At 43.9% G+C, this 24,154-nt stretch overlaps 1 protein-coding gene across 1 annotated transcript in view; it reads right to left on the bottom strand.

Moving 5' to 3' along the window:
- Nucleotides 1-24,154, bottom strand: part of fgfr2 (fibroblast growth factor receptor 2) — a 42,853-nt gene that overhangs the window by 5,649 nt on the left and 13,050 nt on the right. The window contains 12 exon segments of the mRNA XM_034240913.1: nucleotides 1,970-2,040; nucleotides 4,389-4,511; nucleotides 5,147-5,337; nucleotides 6,250-6,360; nucleotides 7,113-7,234; nucleotides 9,688-9,827; nucleotides 10,481-10,674; nucleotides 13,273-13,411; nucleotides 13,658-13,782; nucleotides 13,785-13,853; nucleotides 19,832-19,955; nucleotides 21,838-22,007. Coding sequence (XP_034096804.1) covers nucleotides 1,970-2,040; nucleotides 4,389-4,511; nucleotides 5,147-5,337; nucleotides 6,250-6,360; nucleotides 7,113-7,234; nucleotides 9,688-9,827; nucleotides 10,481-10,674; nucleotides 13,273-13,411; nucleotides 13,658-13,782; nucleotides 13,785-13,853; nucleotides 19,832-19,955; nucleotides 21,838-22,007 — 1,579 coding nt within the window.

Here is a 24,154-nt window from a genome sequence, read left to right as displayed (position 1 = left end):
TCTGAAATGTGGGAGCTAGCTAGCTGAAGCAATATTTTCTTTATTTTAATTTGGTGAGGGGTAAGGGGTCAGACCGCCCTCATTGCCTTCACCAAGCCTGGCCATCATACCTTGTCTCTGGGCTTAAGTGCTGAGACAAGGCATCATGTGCTGAGCTGAGTCTCCTGGGCCCATTTGTCAAAACAGCAAGGGGCGAGTTTCATTGGAATTCATGTATTCATTTAATCTGATGTCACGTATGGATTGCCTGCGCTTCTTGGGATGTTTGAGTGTGAGCCCACCGAACACTACCTCCCAAACGTCTCTCCTCATCTTACTTCCCCCTTCGTGCGTTATGAGAAAAAGCCAATTACTAAAAGTGAGTGATGAAACGTAATTAGCAGTGAGCTGATAGAAAGAACTACAGTCGGCACTTCATGCCTGCACCCCCCATTTGGCCGCCTGCACTCCCCCCAGTTATTGATTGGTGCTGCGCCATGGAACATGAAGGGCATGATGTCTATGTACACAACTTATTTATGTGCACACACACACATATACACAAGCAAACGAGGACAGTAGAGAGATCCTCTATCCAAGCGCTTAACTGGATGAGCGCTGTGGTGATTGTGCTACTGGTGTATGACTCATAGACACACACACACACACAACATCTTCTTACCCAGGGGTCAGCATGCACGGCATTCATCTAATTGCCACATGCACTTTTCTGCCGCCAGTGTCTGGAGCAGAAACTTCAAACAACGCTGTCAGAACACATGAGGCTCAAACACCAAAAAGAGAGGGACCTTCTTCCTTTGTTCTGTTTTTAGAATGAGTACTGTTAGACTTTAAGAAAACACAGAGACGGGTCAGTCAGCAATTCACATAACAGATGAATGAAAATAAGAACGACGGGGCGAAAAGGGGAGGCGGGGGAGATTATTTTGATCGTGGAACAGCTCCAAAATGATGAGCCACATGTTCAAAGTGTTGCTGAATGAGGAGAGGAGAGTTAAGAGAGGATGGCAGGGGGCTAAAGGAGGAGGATGAGGCCCCCCGTTTGAGGAGCTGCAGCATTGTTGCGTTTAGACTTGTGTGGAGGCCCATAAAGGAGGGGAGACTTCCGCGCTTAGCCAGAGCAGAGAGGGGTGAGTCAGAGGGGGAAGAGGCACTGGTGGACTCCAGGCTCCTTCCAGGGCCCTTTGAAGCCGGTCAGATTAGTAACACGGCATTGGCTACAAGTCTAGCGTGAAATCCTCACTTTTGCCACAGACTGGACACTGCTGGCCCCCTATAGGCAGCCACCCCCCCCACCTAACACTCACCAGTGCTGCACCAAAACACCTCACACACTCCCTGAAAGACAACCTCTCTGATTATGACTGCAGGCTAAAAGAAAAACTCAGACTGCAGACAAACATCTGTGCATTAAATATTGAGAAATTGTAGATGTGGGACACATATGGGTTGACACCAAAAGTGAACTACTTTTCAAGAGTCTTAAGGTTCCTTCAGCCTATTGTTGTATCCAAACCGGTCAACACATTAAGATTAGGCACATTACTCCGCTAACATATAAAAAAGTGACGGCTTTCATTGTTTTCTTCCTCACATTTCCAAAAGATCTGTCAAAACAGGCTTTATTTTCATTATACTGACTACATATTGGTATCCTGATTGGCCTAAAAACGTTTTGAAAAACATAAAAAAGTGACATTTTAACATATTTTAGCCTGGCTCAGAAATCTCACATGACTCATTTACTGATGGCTCTCTGTTTTTGTAAATAGCAGTTGTTTCTGTCTTGTGAATCGCAATATCTCAACTAATCAGAAAATGTTCAGCCCTGTACTATCCCTCTACCAGTAAAAGCACTAACTTCCACCAGGGAGTTTTGGGGAGGGAAAATGTGGCAAAAGGTTGCCAATTCTGGGGGAAAGTTCCTGATGAAGAAAAAGGGATATGAAACAGTTTGTTAGATACTTACACATCACTCTGGTGTGTGTAGACCCGGTCGAATAGCGCCTCTGGAGCCATCCATTTTACCGGGAGACGACCCTGGAGACACAAACAGGTGAGAGGTCAAACACAATACACAGCCCATCCCTGGATTTATTAATTCCTGAATTCATTCCCCGCTAGTATAGGGTGACCAGACGTTCCGTTTTCCGGGGACAGTCCCCGTTTGTATTGGCCTGTCCCCGGTTGAAACTGTCCCCGGAAATGTCCCCGTTTTTTAATATACGTCAAAAACACATAGCAAGGTGAAATAAAACGTTTCATGTCAGGAAACACCGGGTAAACAGACTATGGTCAAGCCAGCCCCCACTTCGGAAAACACAGTCAAGCCCGCCCGCACGTTGTATTGCGATGCGCGAATATCCTATGCATTACGGTAGAGGCCTGTAAAAACTGCCTTCAAAATAAAAACGTTTACTCGGTCAATAACAAATATACCTAGAAAACACACCGAACATATTCATATATACTGGAGCTTAAATTAAGAAATATGTACTATATAATGTGATCAATAATAATTTAAAACAAACTACGTATAACTACCACATTATAACTGAGTGAATGTAAAATGTAATTATACAGTTATGAAGACATATCTGACATTTCCACTGGGTGACTATTTAAAATGTATGCTGTTTAAAATCTCAAATTAGATCTATTGTCCATCTATATTTTGATTATTATTTAATGGAAACCGTCCATAATCAACGAGTCATTCGAAGTCAATCAAATACTTATTTCACTTCAGGGTGATAGCAGGAGACCCCATCTAGTCAATCAGAGAAAATCAGGACAATCCGATGTAGAATTTCAAAATAAAATACTTTTCAAATCTCATATATGTGCTATCGTCCTTCTGTTTTTATACAAGAATACATAAAAAACTGTCAAATCATCAAAGACTTATTTCACTCCAGGGTGATAGCAGGACACCCCATCTAGTCACTCAGAGAGAATCAGGGCAATCTGATGTAGAGTTTCAAAATAAAAGACCTTTGAAGTCTCATATATGAGCTATCATCCCTCTGTTTTTAGATAAGAATAAAACAAAAACTATCCAGTATCAAAGACTTATTTCACTCCAGGGTGATAGCAGGACACCCCATTTAATCACTCAGAGAGAATCTGGACAATCTGGTGTACAGTTTCAAAATAAAAGACCTGTGAAGTCTCATATATGAGCTATCCTCCTTCTGTTTGTATCCAACAGTTCAAATGTTCGAATTACATTGAACCAGAATTGTCCCGCTTTTTTCTTTAACAGTGAAGAAAATTGGTTATGTTAATGATATATTGACCGCAAAACTCAAAATGTCCCCGGTTTTAATTTTGAAAATCTGGTCACCTTACGCTAGTAGATCTCATTACTCCTGGAGAGGCCGATACGTGAAAGCAGCCTAGGGAATACGGCACTAGAGCGACTGTCTGGGAGGAGGGTTTCCCAGAGGAACGTTTACATTGTTAGAGCAAGAGAGCAGATAAACAGGGTCACAGATAAAGAGGAGTTTATCTCCCTGTGCAAAACATTGGCTGGGAGGCTAAGCATAGCGGATAAGGCGGCCTTCGTCAATAGCTGCGTGGTAGGCTAATGGCAAGGATAATCTCATCAGAGACTCTGAAACACTAAATGGAGGGATATCACATAAATAAATCCTTATAAAAGTCAATTTTTCAAATGCTGCAAAAAATATGCAGGATGTGAAAAATAGTAAGAAACAATTATAAAGAAATGTATAGTATGTGTGTAACTTTTGTAGCTTCTCTACATTACATTGCACTTATATGACAGTGGTGTTCCTATCATAGTGACGTAAAAATGATTGGAAATTAAAAATAATTCCCTACAATGATGGCTCTGTCTTGAATAGTTTAACACAAGCGATCATCATTGTCGCAGCCACCATTGTTCTAATCATCATCACCATCGTCATCATCGCACATTGTTGTTGTTGTTGTCAGCTAGCTCTCTGCATGCGATGAAAAGCCACCCATGCATACTCGATGAGGATGTGAAGGCAGCGCTGCTCTGCGGTGGGAAAGAAAGACACCACTGGGCCACTATGGAAATGTCAATTACGTTTAAGCCGCTCCCCTCTCACTCTGTCTCTCTTTTTTGGCTAATTGTATAAGTGTCTATGGGACTGAAGGAACAAGAGACTGAGGGATAAACAAGGCAGAGTCTCCAGAAGCACTACATTCAGAGGCTGCCTGGGAACCTGCTGCTTCTGCCAAGACACCAGCCGAGGGGAATGAGCGGAATAGAAAGATGAGGGAAAGGGAGGGATTTAGAGAAAAGAGAGAAGACAAGTGGACCAAATCTCACACTGCGGCTCTCAAAAACATTCCACTCCACACTCAATAGGTGGCGGCGCAGGTTGAGGACTTACATTGGTCGTCTTTTTATAATAGTCGATGTTGTGGACATCCCTGGCCAGGCCGAAGTCGGCGATCTTCATGATGTTGCTCTCCGTGACCAGGACGTTCCTGGCTGCCAGGTCTCTGTGTATACACTGGGATGGAGAGAGTGAGAAATAAGAGGGGAGGAGAGAAAAAGAATGGAAAAAGTGAGGGGGAAGAGAAGAATAAGACAGTTACCTCACTGCATAAATAAAGCAACTTTAAAAACAGGTGTATACTTCATTTAGAGTGGTATTCAGATGTTTGTGGTGTGTGTAATCATCCAGAAATCTCTTGCACAGAGGTAGCACTAACATGACGCCACGATGACTGCACCAACATGTCTGGATAAGAAAGGATTCCTCGCATACTTCAGCACATATATGGTCCAGGTTGTTTATGTGCATCAGCGCGCATGTGCACGCATGTACATGTGTTTGTGCATGGGAGACAGTACACTCTGTCACATTCCAACAGTGAGAGGGAGCGTGAGGCTGCGTTTGGCCCAACATGGCCGTACCCCCATTGTGAAATCCTCGCAGCTCTTCCACACAGAGGGGCTTTTGTCGTGGATTGAGAGACAATGCGGGGATTGGGCAGGGGGTCAGAGAAGTGTTTTTAGGACAATATTCCCACAGTGACGCACGTAAAACCCTCCTGGATACAATTCATCAAATGCTATGTGAACTAAGATCTGCCAGCAGGGGACTGTTGTGAGAACTTTCCGTGTGTGTGTGTGCATCCTTACCTTCTGTGATGCTAAGTACTCCATGCCCCGTGCCACCTGATAAGTGCAGGACACCAGATCTTTGAAAGTAAGCTGCTCGTCTGAGACCCGGGTGATGTCGTAGGAGTACTCCATGCCGGGCGGCCTGCGGGATCGGAGGTACTCCCTCAGGTTGCCTTTGGAGGCGTACTCCACTATCACATAGAGGGGGCCTGTGGGGAGAAAATACCTGCATTAGCTATTGAACATAAATCATTCCCTTTGAGAAAAAGTGACACTGAGATCATTTGTAATGGACTATAATACATGTTAAGAGTTGATGCAGGATTCTGGGATAATTCAGTTTGAAAAGAACTTAAGGAAAATGACTTCCAAATGGCCTAGATTCCCATCTCCAAAACTAGTTAAATCAACCTTGCAGTGACTGAAAAAAATGTTGTTTTGGGTGTGAAAATGGGCATAGTGAATCTGAAATGCTTAGTCAAATAATCTATTCTCAATAGATTATTAAATACTAACTAGTTCGGTAATTGATTGATTGAAAAGTATTTTTTCATGCAGAAATGTAAGAATAATCAGTTCTAAGCCTCTCAAATATTAAGATTTTGGGATTTTCTGTGTTATATCATATTAAACTCAATATCTTTAGACTGAGAAAGCAAAAACATATAAAGACATCCCTTTGAAGTGAAAAAAAACTGGGATTCTTCTTTTTTCTGACATTTGAGGCCAATTAATATTGCGAGAAAATAATCATCAGTTTCATCGATAAGGACAATAATCCTTAGTGGCATTCCTCAGCATAGTATTTATTTTAGATTTTTCAAACAATCGTGGCTCCACTGATCTTCAAAAGTAGCTTTGAGAGAAGAAGAAAAAACATTCTTAGAGTGCTCAGCTTTATCCACACTTCACATCCAATTAAAATTCAACCTTTCTATATCAGATACAAACCGCTTCAAGCGTGTCTGATGACACATAATATGAATTTGTTTGAAGTGTGTAGAAAACTTTTCGTATAAAATGACACAAAAGGTTCACAAAGCTGAAGTGAGGTGCATTACTTGTGGAATAAAATCGTAATGTGCTTTATGATGTGTTATGTTGGGTCCCATCCTACTCACCGTCTTGGGTGCAGGCTCCCAATAGATTAATGATGTTCTTATGCTTGCCAATCATCTTCATCATCTCCATCTCTGACACCAGGTCAGATAGGTCTTTCTCAGTGGCGTCATCTAAGGACAGAAGAATTTGGATTGAAGGTTGTCAGGGGAAACTCATCAAACAAACACAGCTTAGCCCTGTCTTCCTTTGAGACAACACCTTGTTTTCTAGGTGCTTCTGATTAAGTGCGGCTGACAGACAATATGGGCTTAAGTTACTGCGGAGAGAGAGACGCTCCTCACACACCACAGAGGCCTCCTTTCAGTGCCATGAGCAGGGAGGAGGAGGAATTAAAGACGTTCAATCTGGAGCATTATCTGCTGTGGAGGCTCCTTTTTCATGGGAGGGATTGAGCCAGGTATCCAGACAGTCAGAATAGCATTGCCTGCATTCCTCCGCACCATTACCTTACCTAAAAAGCAGATTCCCATTGTCAAGGTTGGTCCAATAACCTGCTGTTGTACCTGAACTAACTGCCCCCCTAACCTCAACCCCCCCGTGCTGCTTTCATTAATCTTAGCAGTGCTGGTGTGACTTGCCTCTTTGTGTGGGTGCTGACTGAGCTCCAGCCAGCTGCTGCTCTGGGGTCAGGTATGTGACCGCCCCTAACCCTTACCTACACAACGCTGCCTTCCCTTAGCCGTCACTCAACAACGACCAATAACGAATACTAATGACAGCCCCAGGCCCCGCCTTGCACTTCTACTGAACCCTCACTGGAGCACTCACTTTGCCCCACAAGACATAATGAAGCAGTGTACGTCTGGTTTTAAGCCAGACGTTTACCATTACAACCTCTCTGTGATTGTGTGGCGCCGCTTACCTTTCAGCATCTTGACAGCGACCGTTACAGCGTCCTTGGGTTTGTCCTTATCGATGCCCAGAGCTTCGGCCATCACCACTTGACCAAAGCAGCCTTCACCGAGGGGTTTGCCCAGGGTCAACCTGCTTTCGCCAGACGGGAAATAGGGCACAAAAAACAAGACAGGGAGCTGTTTAGATGCTGCAAAAACTCATCAACTTGACTTGACTGTGGCATCGATTCCCTCCTTTAGATAGAGAGGGAGAGGTATTGTAACCAGGCACCGAGCCAGTTTCTCAACCTCACCCTGTATGTGTTTTTTTACTAGTTCACTCTCTCTGTTTCAATCAGATTGTGTCTGTGTGAGTGCTTTATTGGCGTGGTGACTGCAGCCTGTGCCAGGGCAGTAGGTAGGAAGGCAGACATGGCAGCGATAATCACCTGATAAAGAGGGGAGAGCAACTCATTTCTAAACTGTTTACCCTGCCTTGGCATGTTCCAATATACACTCTTTACAAGTCATTACACAGGGCTTAGCTTAGCCCTGACACATTAGCCTGTGACTGATGGAAAGCTGGCTTTGTGTTGCCCCACAGGAGGGCCTGACTGCTATAGTAGATGGAGATTTAAGTACTATTCATTGTTAATGTCTCACAATTTCTATTGTTAATGAAGGCTGAAAAGTTAATGAAGTAAGTTACAATCTACATTTTTCATGATCGCGTTAAAAATGCATATTACTTTCCTAAATATTGCATCCGCGGTCCTGAGATCAACAGACAAAATTGCACTGAATTTAGGATATTTAAATATTGAATGAGTAAAAAAATCGAAATAAATGTTTTTTAACTGACATTTCACTATTTTGGCTGCTTTTATAAATGTAGTCCGTAATATATACTCTCCCACACATGCTCTTTCTCAACTCTCCATGAGAGCCAAAGCACCTATCTGACCCCTGAACTAGCAGTGTAGCTTGTGCAATCTAATTTGATTGACATGTGTAGCCCCACCCCTCAAGGCCCAGTGTCCTGGCTATGTAAACACTCACACTGCATGCCGCAGAGCCCAGGGCCTGAGGCCGGCGCCGTGCCGTAGTAACACAATCCCCTATCTGTCCACACACTCGCCACGCTCAATGGCAACCATTCTGTCCATCCAGCCACACATAATCAATGTTATTTTTCCTCCATCCAAACAGCAAACGTTAGCATTCCTCAGCGTTTTGCAACCCCAACATGATCCCTCAGGCCCTGGGATGACAGGCGAGGAATAAAGACCCAAACAGAGAGGCGCACAGAGGTTTATTCAGCCCAGACAAAACAACCCATTCGGTGGACTCATCAATTAAAATCTAAACTTTTCCCCTAGAAAGCCATTCTGCTGCAGAGAGAGTTTTACATCAGATTTTCTTTTACTGATAAGTGATGGTAGAATTTATGATCCAAGATGATTTTTACAACGATTTCAACAAGAGGCAGGCCTTTGTATTTATGGTTTGGGATTTTCCCTTTTATTTCAAAATCAGAGGCCTCAAGTGGGTATTAAAGGACTCTAACCTTTGCAGTCCTATTAAATCCACCCTAAAGCTTATCACTGGCCGCTGCAACCGTGACGAATGGAAACCTTGCTGGTGCTAATTCCTCTGGTATGAGACAGCGCAAACCCTCCTAGCCCAAACACACAGATGAGAGCTGCTAGTGCTAACCAGTAATTAGCACCGCTTCATTCCTTAGCATCAGAAGCATGTGTGTGAGTGAGAGTGTGACACAGCAGCAGCAGCAGCAGCAGCAGCAGCAGCAGCAGCAGTTGCGATGATGAGGCATTATGCCAAGGTGCCAAGTTCAGGTCGTTTTACTACAACAGCCTTTATCTCAGACACCACGAGCATTCATCTGCAGTTAGTCATATTGCATGCTGCGTATCAGTGTTAATGGCCCTTTTCACCTACAACAATAGTTATCTGATCATTAAGCAGCCCAGATACAATCACACAGATGCTTATTATGTTGTAATCTTGCTGTTATCGGCTACTGTAATGCACCCTGTTAGCCAAAAATAGTTGCATTAGCGTTGAGGACAATCACAGAAGGGTGAGTTCAGCACTGAGAGTTGTCATGCAGTGTCGAACAGGCACTATATGCAGGCTTTGAATCCTGATTGTGTTAGAATGCATTCCCCCTTTCAGAAAAAGTGGCACTCTAAAGCAGATTTGCATTTTAAAGGCTTTTTAATGCTTTCTGCAGGGGATGAGTTACATTTACATAATTACATATTTTCCTTTTTGAAACTATGTAAAACTTGCAATTAGGACTAGGTCATAATGACTGTTTACATGGCCAAACATTAATCTTGATGAAACTAGCAGAATCACTCAATCTATTTTCCATTACGAAAATAATACAAACATCCAAAGGTTTATTTGTTTGCTGAATTCTTTGTCTGTTTTTCAGCAAGATGACGGAAACACTACTGGGCCCTTTATCATGAAACTTAGTGGAAGGGTGAAGAGTGACTCATGTCAAAACTCATACCATTTCGGAGCTAATCGGAATAACTAGGCAGACACGCACACTATGAAAAGGACGGCCCTCACCTGTCCCTGGAAAACTCCCAGCGCGGATCCTCGGGAAGATCATACTCCGGGATCGGGTCGTCGTGCGCAGAGCCCCGCCGTGTTTTGATGCGTACCAGTGGCGTACTGGAGTTCATGGAAGAGCTGGAGTCTGTGGACACCTGTAGGAGTAGAAGGATTGGCTGATCACCGGAGTCTGGGTTCATACGTCAGCTTAAGCTCTAAGGCATCACTAGAGGAGTCAGAGGTAATGTGAAAGTGCATGATTGACTGGATTTTCAAGGAAAGTTGATAAGTAGGGCATATTAACAAATATATATAGTATTGATGAATGTGTGTGGATCATTCGGCCTCTTCACTCTTCCATCCCAGGGCTCTTCTCTGCTCTCTCCGCTCTAAACTTACCTTGACACAGGAATCAGTCTCTCCATAGAATGTAATCCAACACTTTTTGTACCTTTTGGAGCGTACATTTTTTCGTTTCCCTTCAGGGAAAAGCATGGCTCGCACAGAAGAAAAAAAATCTAAAAATTGCAGCAGTGCTAACTTGCTCAGAAATGCATGCCTTCTAAATTAGGCTGGAGGTAGATTGTATAAATACCACAAGAGTTTTGTATTTGTGATTGTTTTGCATACAAAATAATTGTTATTATTTCCATAGTATATTTTATTATGCTTTTGCAGCATTAGCCTCCTTTCTAATAATCCTAATTATAATATTATTTTGTTATCTGACATTGTATTTTTGCAGTGTGTGATTTTCTCCTCTAGGGGTGTTAAATGCCTTTAGAACTCTTTATCTACTTTCTGTTACCTGGCGGCGCAAGGGCATCTGCTTGCTCAGTTTGTGGACTGCCGGTTGGTTCCCAAAGTCGGGTTTCTTTGCAGTGTTCCTCATGCGGCACACGACCACGATGCCCACCATGCAGGCGATGAGGAAGACGCCCGCGCAGTATATGGCGATCTCCACATAGTCTGGGGAAAGGGGCCCTGGGGTTTTCTCAAGGGCTGAGAAAAAATAAAGGGTGAGCAGTGAGACGGAGGTCAGGGGAAGAAATATATAGCAAGTCTCTCGCACACGCACGCACACACACACACACACACACACACACACACACACACACACACACACACACACACACGTATGGGCGACACATTCTCTATTTGAACAGACACACATGGATATCAGACAGGCAAACACAGAGACAGATGCTCGGGGGATGACTCATGCGTTAATGTAATCACAATCGGCAGGCAAACTAAACAGAAATTATTTTTAAGAATCCTTCTCTAGCGCTTCTTCCCTGAGTAACGGCACGCACACTGTTTTTTCAAACCAAAACATTGAGGGCTTTAACAGATTTACAATGTTGACTCAGCACAACCAGGCCTGCATATGTCTGCGCTAATGTTGGAGACACGCAAGCACAAACACACACCCACGGCCGCCGGAACAATACGCGCTTCACTTCAGATCGCAAACAAGGGACAGCGGTGTCCTTCGTGGTTGTATATGGCCTCAACTTCCTGTCGAGGAAATGGGTCGGGTTTGCGTGTGTCTGTGTGTGTGCTGTAGAAATGGACTGTTCCATAATACACAGACCACAAACAAGGCTCTTGTGCAGCACAGCCAACCAACCAACCAAAAAGCCAGCTGGAAGTGAAGCTTCATCTAGGAACCTTTTTTCCTGTCTGCTTTGTATCTGCTGGTCCAAAAGCCACAGCGCACACACAGAAGCCGTAGCCTTGAAGGCGCCATCAGTGCAGATAGAGCAAATCAAGGGCAATACATATGATATATTAGTCCCACAGGAAATGGCTAGACTGTGATCATTACGCTGTATTGTTTACAAACAAAACAAAACTGGTGTCTGCTTAAGACGTTAAGGGAGTCTCATCGATCTCATGTTATGCCCGGCCTGCTTTCGGCTACAACTTGAGCAGAATTTTTTTTCAACTTAGCCTGAAATGAACTTGCAGACACTAAGTTTTATGTATTTGATCCTTTGGTATGCATAATTACAGGCCTGACATACAGCAAGGGACAAAAATAGGATAAAACAAGTTGATAAACGAGAACCCACAAACATTCACACGCATGAGTCATTGCCTGTGTCGAGCCGGAGAGGGTTGGCCTTGATAATTGAGAAAGCCAAGCCAACTTTGAGCGAGTGTTGAGCTTTACCTTTCGATCTTTATTTCAAGATGAAATAAGGATCTTTAAAGAAGCCAATTATCAGAGCCAGAGAAGGGTTGAAGAACGCTTTTAAGGCATACAAATAAACACTTCACACATCTTGCATGCAGAACAAAAATGTGGCACTGAAAAACTTTTCCCAAGGTGCATAGGAGAGATAGAAGGAAGAGAGAAGGCGGGCAACAAACCCTCCCCTCCTTTTGGAGTCCGGAGACACTCGAGCCGCTCTGGGAGCTCCACTTCCGTCTCAGAGTTATAATAAGTCGTCTGCAAACTACCCTCTTATCTGCTCTGAGCTTTCAACAGCTCGCCAATCCAGATAATATTTTTGAATATATGCTCCCTGCTCTTACGTTTCATTGTCTCGGATGTTGACCATGCAGGTTCATGGCAGTAATCTAATATTTGAGCTGTACGCCTCGGACTCCGGGGGGAGGACTTGCCTTCCGCAGAGGTCATTGTAATGACATAAACAAACAGGCTGAGAGAAGGAAAAGAGAGGACAGTACACGAGTGTATATACCTGGAAGCACCGTCAACCAAGCAGTGTGAAAGGAGATCCCAATAGAATTACCCGCCAAGCACGTATACTCCCCAGCATCTCCAAATGTTACATTGGGCAAGTAGAGAACTTCTATCTCCTTATCTGTGGTGTTAACACCTGCAGTCTGGGGAGAAGAAGAGGAGGAAAATGGGGAAGTGTCAAAGAAGAAAGAGCGGGAAGAAGATCAGAGCAGAGGGGGTTGGGGGGACGGGGGGAGGAAGGAAAGAGGAAATGGGGAGGAGAGAAAAAAAACAATCAGACCCAAAACACCAAAAGAGAAATAAGAGGAGCTGGATGGCTTCCATCTGCGAGGTCCCATCTAGAGCAAAGGCTGTTGGGGTGAGGAGGAGGAGGAGGAGGAGGAGGTTTCATAAACACAGAAACAGATAGATCCCACCAAAACAGAAAATACACCAAAAACAAAACAACCAAAAAGACCCCCGTCACCAATAAAACCTGCTAATAGAAGTCTAATCCATAACTGGATTGGACACATGCAACAACACAAACACAAATAGCATGGAGAGCACTGTATTGCAACACCGTACACCATCTTGACACAGCTTGCAAGAGACAGAATGTGAACGTCACATGCGAGCTGTGACAATTTCAGTGTCTAGGTATGCACCAGTGCTTCCATGACTGCACCAATCCCAGCAGTGGAAGGAGCAGCTGAAACACAAGGATGTACCATTAGGGGGAGAGAAAGGGGGTGTGAGCCCCAGGAGCACCAAGAGACCACCAGAAGGACCACCAGAAGGACCACCACAGCACAGCAGGTCAGGGACAGAGCCCAGGAAACCACACCGGGAGCGGGGGGGGGGGGGGGGGAAAGGAAGGGGGGTAGTCAGGTCTCAAAGGTTACCTGGGACGACTGTGAGCCAGCCCGACTGGTTGGCCTCGCCTATATAATTGGAGACTTTACAGATATACTCTCCAGCGTCCGCCTCCGTCACGTTGGTGAGGGTGAGCATCTCCACGTCGGAACTGTTAATGCCTGAACGCTGCAATCCACACACACATACTTGTCAAATCAGATATCATGGCTAAAGATACTGTATTTCTGGAATCACCACCATAGCCAGCATGGAAAACACCTATCACTTTAATAAGGGAGAAATTATTAGACCTTTTATGGCTTGTTATCAAAAACACCTGCAACATCTACATACATACATACACCAGCAAAGAAAAAAGGAGGAACTATAATCAAAAGAATCAAATCTAAAAGAGGAAGTGTGGGAATGTACCTTCAACACTCGGACGTATGGGTGTCCATCGGGGCCAGTAGCGACTACCGTTCTGAGTGATGTGTTTTGAGCCACTGGAATGTGAGGCTGGGCGTCGCTGTAGACCTTACAGACGAAGCGGGGCGTCCTCCCACGACGTTTACTGTGGTGTTGGCGGGAGACCCGCCTGGAGGATCGGTCGAATGAGGGGACCGTTCTGTTAATAAGGGGGGAAATGGTTGATTAAAACTGGTTCACCCATATTAACTTTTCATTTTGTTCACATTAGTATTTTAGATTTCTCCAACCTTTTTACTTGCTTAATGTTGTCTGTCTATCTGAACATGACCTTTATTACCCTCTCTATGAAACGCTCAGTTTAGTGCCTATCCCTTTAGCCCCCTTCCCAAAAAAGCCCTGTCTTCTCTGATTGGTTTGTGTTTCCCTCCGGGTCACACTTAAGCTCATAGCTTCTATGCATGTCTTGCAGCCTGGGAATGACTTTAATGATACTCAAACTTAATATATATTTGTGACATTTCATCATTATGGGAGCCCTAATGCTTGTTTAAAGGCAAAGGTTCTGAATACATTAATAGATACTTTAACAGTAATTAGATAACACACAAAATACTTTTCAAGGGAAGTGTAGACTAAGGCTGTGTCTAAATTAAAAAGGTGTAATTTCCCTTTAAGAAACATGAAGTCTAGTTTATCTTTGCAAAAGCAGAACATCACGTACTACGAGTGTAAATGTTTTCCCATCAACCCTGACAAGCTATGATCCTGACTAGGCTGCCTCTCTCTTATCTCCTCTGCATTTTAAGACTTTGCAAAAAAACAAAGAGGCACAGACTCATTTATCACTAATAGATAAAGAACTCAGCTGCAGGAGGACTTCCATAGAGTAAGGGTGAATTTGTTGCACATGAGTAGAGGGTTAAGAAAAAACTACGTGTCATTCTTGGAAAGTGAAAACACCTCGTAGCAAACCGAGCTATCTGCCATTCTTTAACACGCAAACATTTGGCCTGCGAATCCAAACAGAGCGAGACCTGTTGAACAATGCCTCCTTTCAAAAACACTACCCGGCACTCACAACCATACTGAGGAGCCCACCAACCCCCATACTGACAGCAACCACCCCCTGCCATCACCACACACACACACACACACACACACACACACACACACACACCACACACACACACACACACACACAACACACACACACACACACACACACACAACAGCACACACACACACACACACACACACACACACCACACACACCACACACACACACACACACACACACACACACACACACACACACACACACACACACACACACACACACACACACACCACACACACCACACACACACACACACACACACACCACCACACACACACACACACACACACACACACACACAAACACACACACACAACACACACACACAAACACCCTCTCTACAAAATGACATCACTAAGCCTGGGGCGCTGCAGAGAGCTTTCAAACAAAGCCTTAAGGTAGGTGCACCGAGTGTGTAGAAGGTCGGGGTGGGTCGGGGGGATGGTCAGAGGGTGAGGCTGTGTGAAGGAGTTTAGAGGCTGGTTTAAAAGAAGGAGGGGCTGAAATGGAGAATGAGGGGGTGGGTGATGGGAGAGATCAACAGATGAGAGTGCAGAAACTAGCAGGCAGAGACTTCTTCCATATGTCCGTCTCTCTGCTCCATCTTTCTGAAATCTGTCAGATGATTCCCACCCCTCCTCAATCCCTCCCTCCGTCTCCCTCCCCCTTCCTGCACTTCCTAGGGAACTACCCTGTTTATTGTCTCTCTCCTCCCCCCCCCCCCCCCTTTTCTCTCATTCTCCATCTTTCACAGGCCTCTTCACCCTCCTGATCTTTCCCGTGCAAAGAGAGGTGATGGACTTAAATCAGTCTGTCAGCAAAGAGCCAAACGTTTCTGGCATGATGGAAAAACACATGTAGAGGAGTAGACATGCATTTTAACTTGTATTATATTTGACCTAAATATTACCTGGAGCATTCAGAGCTGCGTACACCTCAGACTAAATGACAGAATCAGTTTGTAGTGCGATAAAATGGGCCACATCATGATTATGAAGAAACCCCAAAACAATAAAAGTTGAAATTAGATAAAGGGGATATCGTGTGGTGTGTGCATGTGTGTGGGCAGAGAAGCTTCTTTATGGTCTGTTAACCTCACACAAGGAGGCTACAGTTAGGCAGGGAAATACACAAAGGATGATGGGAAAAATAAGAAATAGCTTTTAAGGATTTAAAAAATGTCTGTAGCAGAAAATGAGGGAATGCCTAGACAAACAGCTAAGGTGGTTTTGCCTGTATCCATGTGGAATGTAGCAAAGTATATTTACTCAAGTAATATATTTTGGTATACTTTTAATGTACTTTCTTGCTATGTAAAAACGTCCTTCCTAGGTCAAGAGGAAAATATTGTACCATTTAGTCCACCACATTTATCAATTTATCAGAACTTTTATGGTTTCATGATATTTCTAACAATCTCCCATTAATCATCACCACATCTCAGATTTATTTGGACCCTCCCTTTTTGAGGGGCCCAAGCGCTAATTTGGGACTTTCTGTATATTAACAATCTAATACTTTTAATAATACATCTATCCTTGGGATCATTTTAATCCATATGTTTATTTTGAAGCTGAGCTTTTGTTGCTGATAATTCTGTTGTTTTTAGATTATGAAATAGTGTTGTTTTTATATTTTTTGTGAAAAATCTGAGTACTTTTTCCATCACTGCAGGCATCAAATCAAATGAAAGTGCAGACTGCGCTGTGCTGTTTTATGTTTTGCAGTGACCAATATGTAGTGACCCATTTTAAAACTGAATACATTAATCAATTAAGTCATTAGTGGAGAGATATTTGATGGCAGCCACAATGGGAGGGAGGCAAAAAAGAAGTGCGAGGAGACGGGCAAGGGGCATTCCTTGGTGTGCCATGCGAGACCGGTGAACTCCGGGTAACCTGGTGGCTTGGCACACAGGGCATTAAGGGTCAGGACGGGGTACGGGCACAGGAAGAGAGCACGGCATGGCACAGGATGGCATGGGGCTACCAACAAAGTGCTGCATGGCCACTGAGCTGTGTTGACTGTGCCCCTTTCTCCAGAGGCCAGTTTGAACCAGAAATGACTGGTTCCTCTTGGTTTTAATAGCTGATCCTGCAGGTCATTTGGGTCAAATGAAAGACTGATAAGAGCACCGTTTCTGTCTCTGTTTCCCCTCCTTTCCTCTTTCTCCCGCTCTCCTCCCTCTGTCCACCCCGCTATAATGGAGAAAATGAAGCAAGAAGTTGCAGCGCCTGTGGAGCCAGACGTGGAGGGGGTTTACTGCTGTGCAATAAAACCGAACAAAAACAGAAATATGCAGTCTGAAGGAGAGCTTTAGCTAAATGCAGAGGGGAGCGGAGCAGGGGGCCGGAGTTGGGGAGCATGTGCGTGGACCTTCATGTGTTTCTATGCCCTTACGCTCGTAGAACCCTCAGGTATTCAATCTCGATCTGATATAATGAAAATAATACTCCTTATTACCATGGATACGCAAATCAAAACAGAAGTGTGTAATTACAGCACGTCTCTCCAGGAAATAGGTGAATGTAGGAGAATAATTCTACATACAGACACAGATATAGAGTGACCAAACAGTTGCAGGTTTATCTACGGATTATTGACCAGCCTTTAGAAGAACCACTGTGTCAGATAAACTTCAATGGGTACTGATCGCTTGTATTGTGGTTCGATTGAGGCCAAAAGATCAGGAGCATCAATTTAGGGCAAAGTTACCGTGCTCTCTTTCACAAGCACACATGGATTTACTAGCGTTATCCCACTCCACTTGTTGTCCCCGCTTTCCATCGATTCTGCAAACTGAGCAGAAAAACACTCTTTTTGCGCTCCAAAGGTCACAGTGAGGGGTTGACTGAGTTGGGTCTGAACTCGCTGTATTGTGCTGAGGGTAGCACATTGTCCTGACGAGGATCATCAGCAAACGCTTTAAGTCCTCATCATACCAAGCCAACATTAAAGGCCCTGTCACACTGTCCCGAAATTGACTCCCGATGGACACACGAATATGGAATTGTGAATTTCGCACGAAGATGGCCCCGAACCACACACGAAGGCAACATTTACATTACATTTAAGACATACAACTGCAATGAAAGTACCAAAAACAATTATGTTACAGTACTATGATACTGTACTGATATCTTCAGACTTTGTTCTTTACTTTATCGGTCGTTATATGTAGAAAATATTACGTTTTCTCCGTAATGTTGTTTCCATAACAACAACAACTTCCTGTCAACTGTCCTTCAACATAATATATTATATCCTTTTTAGTTTCACAGAACACAAATTGGGTTATTTACATAATATGTTTACATGATTTTGTTGTGCAATAAAACAACCCGATGGACACACGATAAAGGAAATGTTCAAATTCGGCTGTGATCGTAGCAACATCGGGCCATTCGTGAGGGCATCTTAAGCCTTCGTATGACCGCCGGTGGAGTTTCTCAGGCTCCGGCAGCAACTTCGCGAGCGGTGGCAAAATCTTTGGCATGCCAAAAAATAGCCGAAGGACCTTGCGAAGGTTCATTTTCGTGTTGAATTCGTGTGTCAATGTTGCCCTTCGTAAGGCCATCGTGAGGGCATCTTGTTATCATCGGTGCCATCGGGCATTCGCCCCGATCAGAGTGAGGGTGAATGCACCGATGATAACACAAAGATGACACGATTTTACAAGATGCCCTCACGAGTGCCTTACGAAGTTGCCGCTCACGAAGTTGCTGCCGGATATTACATGCGTATATTACATGCCCTCACGAATGGCCCGATGTTGCTACGATCACAGCCGAATTTGAACATTTCCTTTATCGTGTGTCCATCGGGTGTAAATTTCGGGACAGTGTGACAGGGCCTTAAAGGGGCCCTATTATACTCATTCTCAGGTTCATATTTGTATTTTGTGCATCGACTGTGAAATGTCTCCATGTTTTAATGTTCAAAAAAGGTCTTTATTTTTCTCATACTGCCTGTGCTGCAGCATTTCTTTTCACCCTCTGTCTGAAACCAAAGCCTGGTGTGCTCTGATTGGTTAGCTGGTCGGCTCTGTTTTGAATTGTCAACCGCTTAGAGATGTCCCGCCCCTTAGCCGTACACGTTCAATGTTTTGAAGCACTAGCCAATAGAAGCTTGAGTGTTACAGTGCGATGTCATTATTTCATGGAAATGACTACAACATTTAACATGTTCAATACATTGAAAAACTAAATTTTAAAAACAATGGAGGCGCTTCAGGCAGTATGTAGGAGAGAAACTCGCCCTGGCGTGAACTTTGGGATGTTAGCCTTTACAGACTTAAATGCACAAAAACATATATAACACACTGCAGGAAATGGAAACCCAAACAAGATAAGCAAAATAGGGCCCCTTTTAAGGGTCTGTTCATCCAAAAATACCACAATTAACATATCTTTCTACTTCCATTTTGTGGTATTGAGCAATATACTAGTTGTTGTTTTGTTATCCAAGGCTGTGGTGCTCAAAGCATGAACAATTGCATTTAGAATACTGGAAAACAATGTGCTTTTTCTCAGAAACTATTTCCTCGTTGCTAAGGACTGTCAACAATTTTCCGAGGATATATTTCTTCAATTAAAAGCAGTTCCAGTAAAATATTGTTTTTGTTGTTGGTGAAGAGATGACATTTGTTTTAGTCTGTGAGGATGCGTGATAAGCAAAAAGAGCAAAATAACACAAAGTCGGTGCTTCAATGAGCCTACCTAATACATATAACCTAATTGGACATCGTAAACACATAATACAATCATAAAATTGGGATTTCCCCGAATCAATTGTAAAAATATATAATTTTTAATATCATATAATAACCACATCAGAATCCACACACTTGGCAGCATTTCTTGACCTGCACCTGCATCCAGAGTGCACCTGGGTGATCAAACAGCATGCACTCACACACAAACACACACACACACACACACACTATTCACACTGCGAAAACTATTTCTGCTTGCCTCCCCTCCCACCATCCCTCCATCTTGCCTTCATTAGTCTCACAGTACTCCAAGTTTGAGTGTATGTGTGTGTGCAGTACTGACCCACTACGTCCAGGGTGTAGGTGTGGTTGATGGCTCCGTACTCGTTCTCCACCAGGCAGGTGTAGTTGCCCTTGTCCGACGGCACCACGCTCTCCATGATCAGGGTCCAGTGCTGGCTACGCACCTGGGAACGAGAGGCAGGGGTTTCTTGTTACACTCACACACTCATTGATACACATAATAAATACACACACAAAAATGCAGGTGACATTCAAAATGAGAAGGATGGAAAAAAAAAAACGAGTGAAAGACTGATTCCTCCTTAGGGACTTTTTTATTTATTTGAATACCTGCAATATTGGTCAACCGGAAATAATACCCTTATTTCTTACACATTATTAGTGTCTGATTATTTTTGGATTTCTGATAAGTAGCGAAAAAAGGTAAAATGTAGTAAGATACCATTTTTTTGTCAACGAAAACACCTATCAAAGACCCCAAAACTTCCTTCTGTCTGGCCCTTGTTTTCTTTGGTGGTAAACCCCACCGTTGTAGTCTGAAACACAGTTTTCTCATTCATTCATTCACACATTCATTATTATTTGGAGAAAAAAAAGTTTGACTCCTGTGTTGAATCCACAGGTGTGAGCTAACAATAGCGTTTCCGTCCGCCAGCTGAACGGAGACAGTAGCCGCTGCTTGTAGAGGCCTACATTTCACACAAAGGAGAGATTATGCCACAGGGCTGGGCTCAGGTATAGCTTTTGTCCAACATGTGTTGACAAAAAGCGAGAAACGAGCTGCCCACAGTGTATCCGACAGCCTGACTGTATCATTTCCGTCACGCAGTGGCCTGTTTTGTGTCTACGCTTGTAATGTGTACGCTGAAAGCCAATGAGAAGCAACATCATCATAATGTGCTGTAGACTTTCCTGGCAGGGGGATGTGTTTCCTCATAAAGCGTCAGTCATTAACCAGGAACCGCAGGCGTGTTCAGCATCACTGGATCTTGTCTTAAATTAATGTAATATCTGCCTGACTGAACTGTAAATTCATACTATAAATATGGTTATAGCATTTTCACTAAAATGCTATTCGCTTAGAAAGATAAAAAGGGAGATTTAAGAACGAAACAAATAAAATGCAATCCAAATAGACTCCGTCACTCACAGGGGAGGAATTAATCACATTAGGACGGGTTGTAGCTGATTTCAGGCTTTTTTTATACAAAGAGGAAATAAAACACAAGCGCACTAGCTTAACTTTCCCATGACATACAGAATCAGGTATTTTCAGCACAAATAAATCAACTTGGACTGCTTTATTTTCCAAACAGGACTAGGGTGAAAACTTCACAAGGAACCACAGTATAGAGAGTCGTACTCATTTATGTGGACTTCTGACATCATGTCATTATCATGTTCCTCCAGATGGCCCTCCCTCCATAAATTAGGCAATGCATGGGAGTTTATTTATAGTTTTGATTTGAAGTCTTTTAACGCAGAATGTTACAAACAGAGAATGTGACTGCATCCAGCTCCTTCAGTTTAACTTTAACCATCTACGCATTAGTGTTTGTAAATCCCGTTTCATAACAATAGAATCACATACTACGGCCAAAGCCAGTGGGACCTGTTCTCCCTGATTGAGTTACCTCAGCATTCTCAATTCAGTTCAACCCTGACGCTACCTACCTCCTCTATACGTTACTGTCTGGGGGCATTTAACCCTTATGTCCCGGGCTTAAGTTTCTAATTGTTGGGGGTAAAGAACCATTTCGAGTTACAGTGAGAGCCTCTGTATAGTATCCTGGCGAGAGGAGGCGCACGGATGAGCAATTCCAATTTCACACCAGAAACCCTGCCCTCGCTTCCTCTGTCTCCTCCCGTCTCTCCAGTGAAGGGTGGAAAAGGGGTGAAAGGACAGCCGGAGAAAGATAGTGGAAGTAGGAGACTCGACGTCCCCAGTTGTAAATACATTCAAAAAAGTACAGCAAGGCAAGAAAAAGAAGCAGGAGAAGGCAGTGAGTTGTAATAAAAAGTATGATGTATTACTGTTTATCTTACCTTATACCCTCCCATGCGGTCCTCTTGGCGGAAAGGCCTGCTGTTTTTGAGCCAGCGCAGCTTAGGCTTGGGGTGGCCTCCTGCAGCACAGCGGAACTTGACTGTGTTGGCAGCTGGCACCGCATGCAGCTTCTTCTCCATCTTTGCTGACGAGGTCCAATACGGAGCGCCTGCGACCAGAGAACAGTTGGTGTTCAGTCAGGGTGAGATTTCATTAATCATGTCTTCAGCTTTAACAGTTTTGGCTGCAGGACTGGCTCATGCAGATGTACATGGAAGCGTGACTGCAGAGGAGCCAAACCTGAACCATTCCTAACACTCCCAGAGACCCCCCCCCCCCCCTTTACTTGGCAACACTGTCTGATATAACACAACCCAGAGCTCCACACTCACACAGTTAAATAAAAACACACACTTTCCCTGTAGGCTCGGCGGGGTGTTGCAGGGGGGGGAAAAACATCAGCTCTGAGGGGGGAATGTGGCTGGGCGTTTCCAAGAGGGTAACTAGACCATCACATTCAATTTCATCTCATTCCACTTACAGACTTTTTTTACTCCCTCCACTTCCTCCAATTAGCATAGCTCGGCTGTTTATCTGCCTGTCACTTGGCTAGATATGGACGGCGGGGCTTATCACCTTTCGACAATCATTATGTGCCATCAGGGGGAAAATGAAAGTCACGTTTTAAAGAAGGATTTCAGAGTTCTCCACTCGCACCTTCGTCCAGATATTATCAACCAATCCTCCTACTGAAATCTGTCACCTTACTCGTGTTCTGTCCAATCTCTGGATCCCTATATTCTCCCAATTCCTGTCTCTCAGTCAGCTGGATTTTCCCTCCAAGCCCCCCGCCCTCCCTTTTTCTCTGCACCTGGGAGCGTGATTGCCTAAGCAGATGGGGCTCAGAGGGGAAGAAAAACTAAAATAACAACCAAAACAGCCTTTTACACCGTCACTTCCTATTCATATGGCAGAGGGAATACCCACTGATAAGGCCACTACTGACATGTGTATGACCCTCCAACTTGAGTTTATGTCCCAAGAGAAAATGTTCCTCCGCTCTCTCTCCAATCTGCATACTATCTGACACCTCCCATCATTTTCTCTGGCACGCAGCACCGGACAAGTCGCACATACTTGGAGAGTAAAGTCAGTAAACAGGGCTCTTCCTTCCTGAATACGGTTAAGTGCTCCAACTATAATTAGTCATTGCTCTTTCTTCTTCCTCCTTCTCACTCTCACTATCTGCGCCTCACTTCCTGCATCTTCACCTCTCGGCCCCCACTTCCATTTCTCTCCATTCGCTCTCCCTGTCATCACTCCGTCCGGTCAGACATAGACAGATTAGGTGGAGACCGGCCCATTGCGAGGCTGTCTCTCCTAAAGCGACCTCTGACCCCAAACTGCCAGCCGGGGTCGGACGATGAGGTTGGGACATGAAAGGTGAGCGGTGCTGTTTCCCATGCTCTCGGTCCGGAGGGGCAGCACTTCAAACGAGACGACCCCCAGACCTCTCTCCAGATGAAGCCAAACTCTCACTGGCCCAACTGCTGCGGACTCCAGGATCCCCCGCCTCCCCCCCAAAGCCCCGTGCATCCGGATCCCCACACACGGCTTTTTATCCTAAGCTGGCCCGGGGTGAGCTGAGGTTATCGAACTCCTGCTCTGTGAGTCAAGACTTTTTTTTGTTCTTCCGGAGAGCTCAATCCATCACTGATCACTGAAGTGGTATTGCAACAGTTAATTTTTCAGTGGCAGCCTCATCTTTATAGTGCATCTACACAAGCTCAACAAAGCAATTTATAGCCAATGTTTGGAAATCAACAGACTATGTGTATGTTTTGCTAATCCAAAGTTTATACAGAGAAAAATAAATAGGTGAATTTCCTCCTCCAACAAAACACAATATTTTTGTATCAGATTAATCCCATATCAAGTATACTCCTCGAAGTCCTGCTTGGTTTCCAGAAATATGTGACATCAACATTTTCCAATTGAGTCCCACCCACCATAAACAAGCAATTTGAGCTTAGACAAAATACAGAAATGCTGAAATCACTGTTGAGAAATAGCCATAATTGTTCAAACTTTGGCAAACCTTTTGCATGTTCATAAATTACCCTGTTACCCTTTGTGTAAGTCTGAGTGAGTAAATGGGTGTTCAGTGCAATAAAAAGTGTTTGAAACCTTACAAAATGTTTACGATCTACTCCAAAAATGATGCCATCATCTTCGTAAAATAATGTCTTTAACATAAACTTCATAATATGGGTTTTCCCCAAAAAATATCAGGGGCCATAACATTCAAATGATTTT

This window comes from Gymnodraco acuticeps, unplaced genomic scaffold (genome assembly GCF_902827175.1).
Source record: "Gymnodraco acuticeps unplaced genomic scaffold, fGymAcu1.1, whole genome shotgun sequence".
Taxonomy (NCBI): Eukaryota; Metazoa; Chordata; class Actinopteri; order Perciformes; family Bathydraconidae; genus Gymnodraco; species Gymnodraco acuticeps.
The sequence above is the reverse complement of the archived record's forward strand: the minus strand, read 5'-3'. Positions and strand labels throughout refer to the sequence as shown.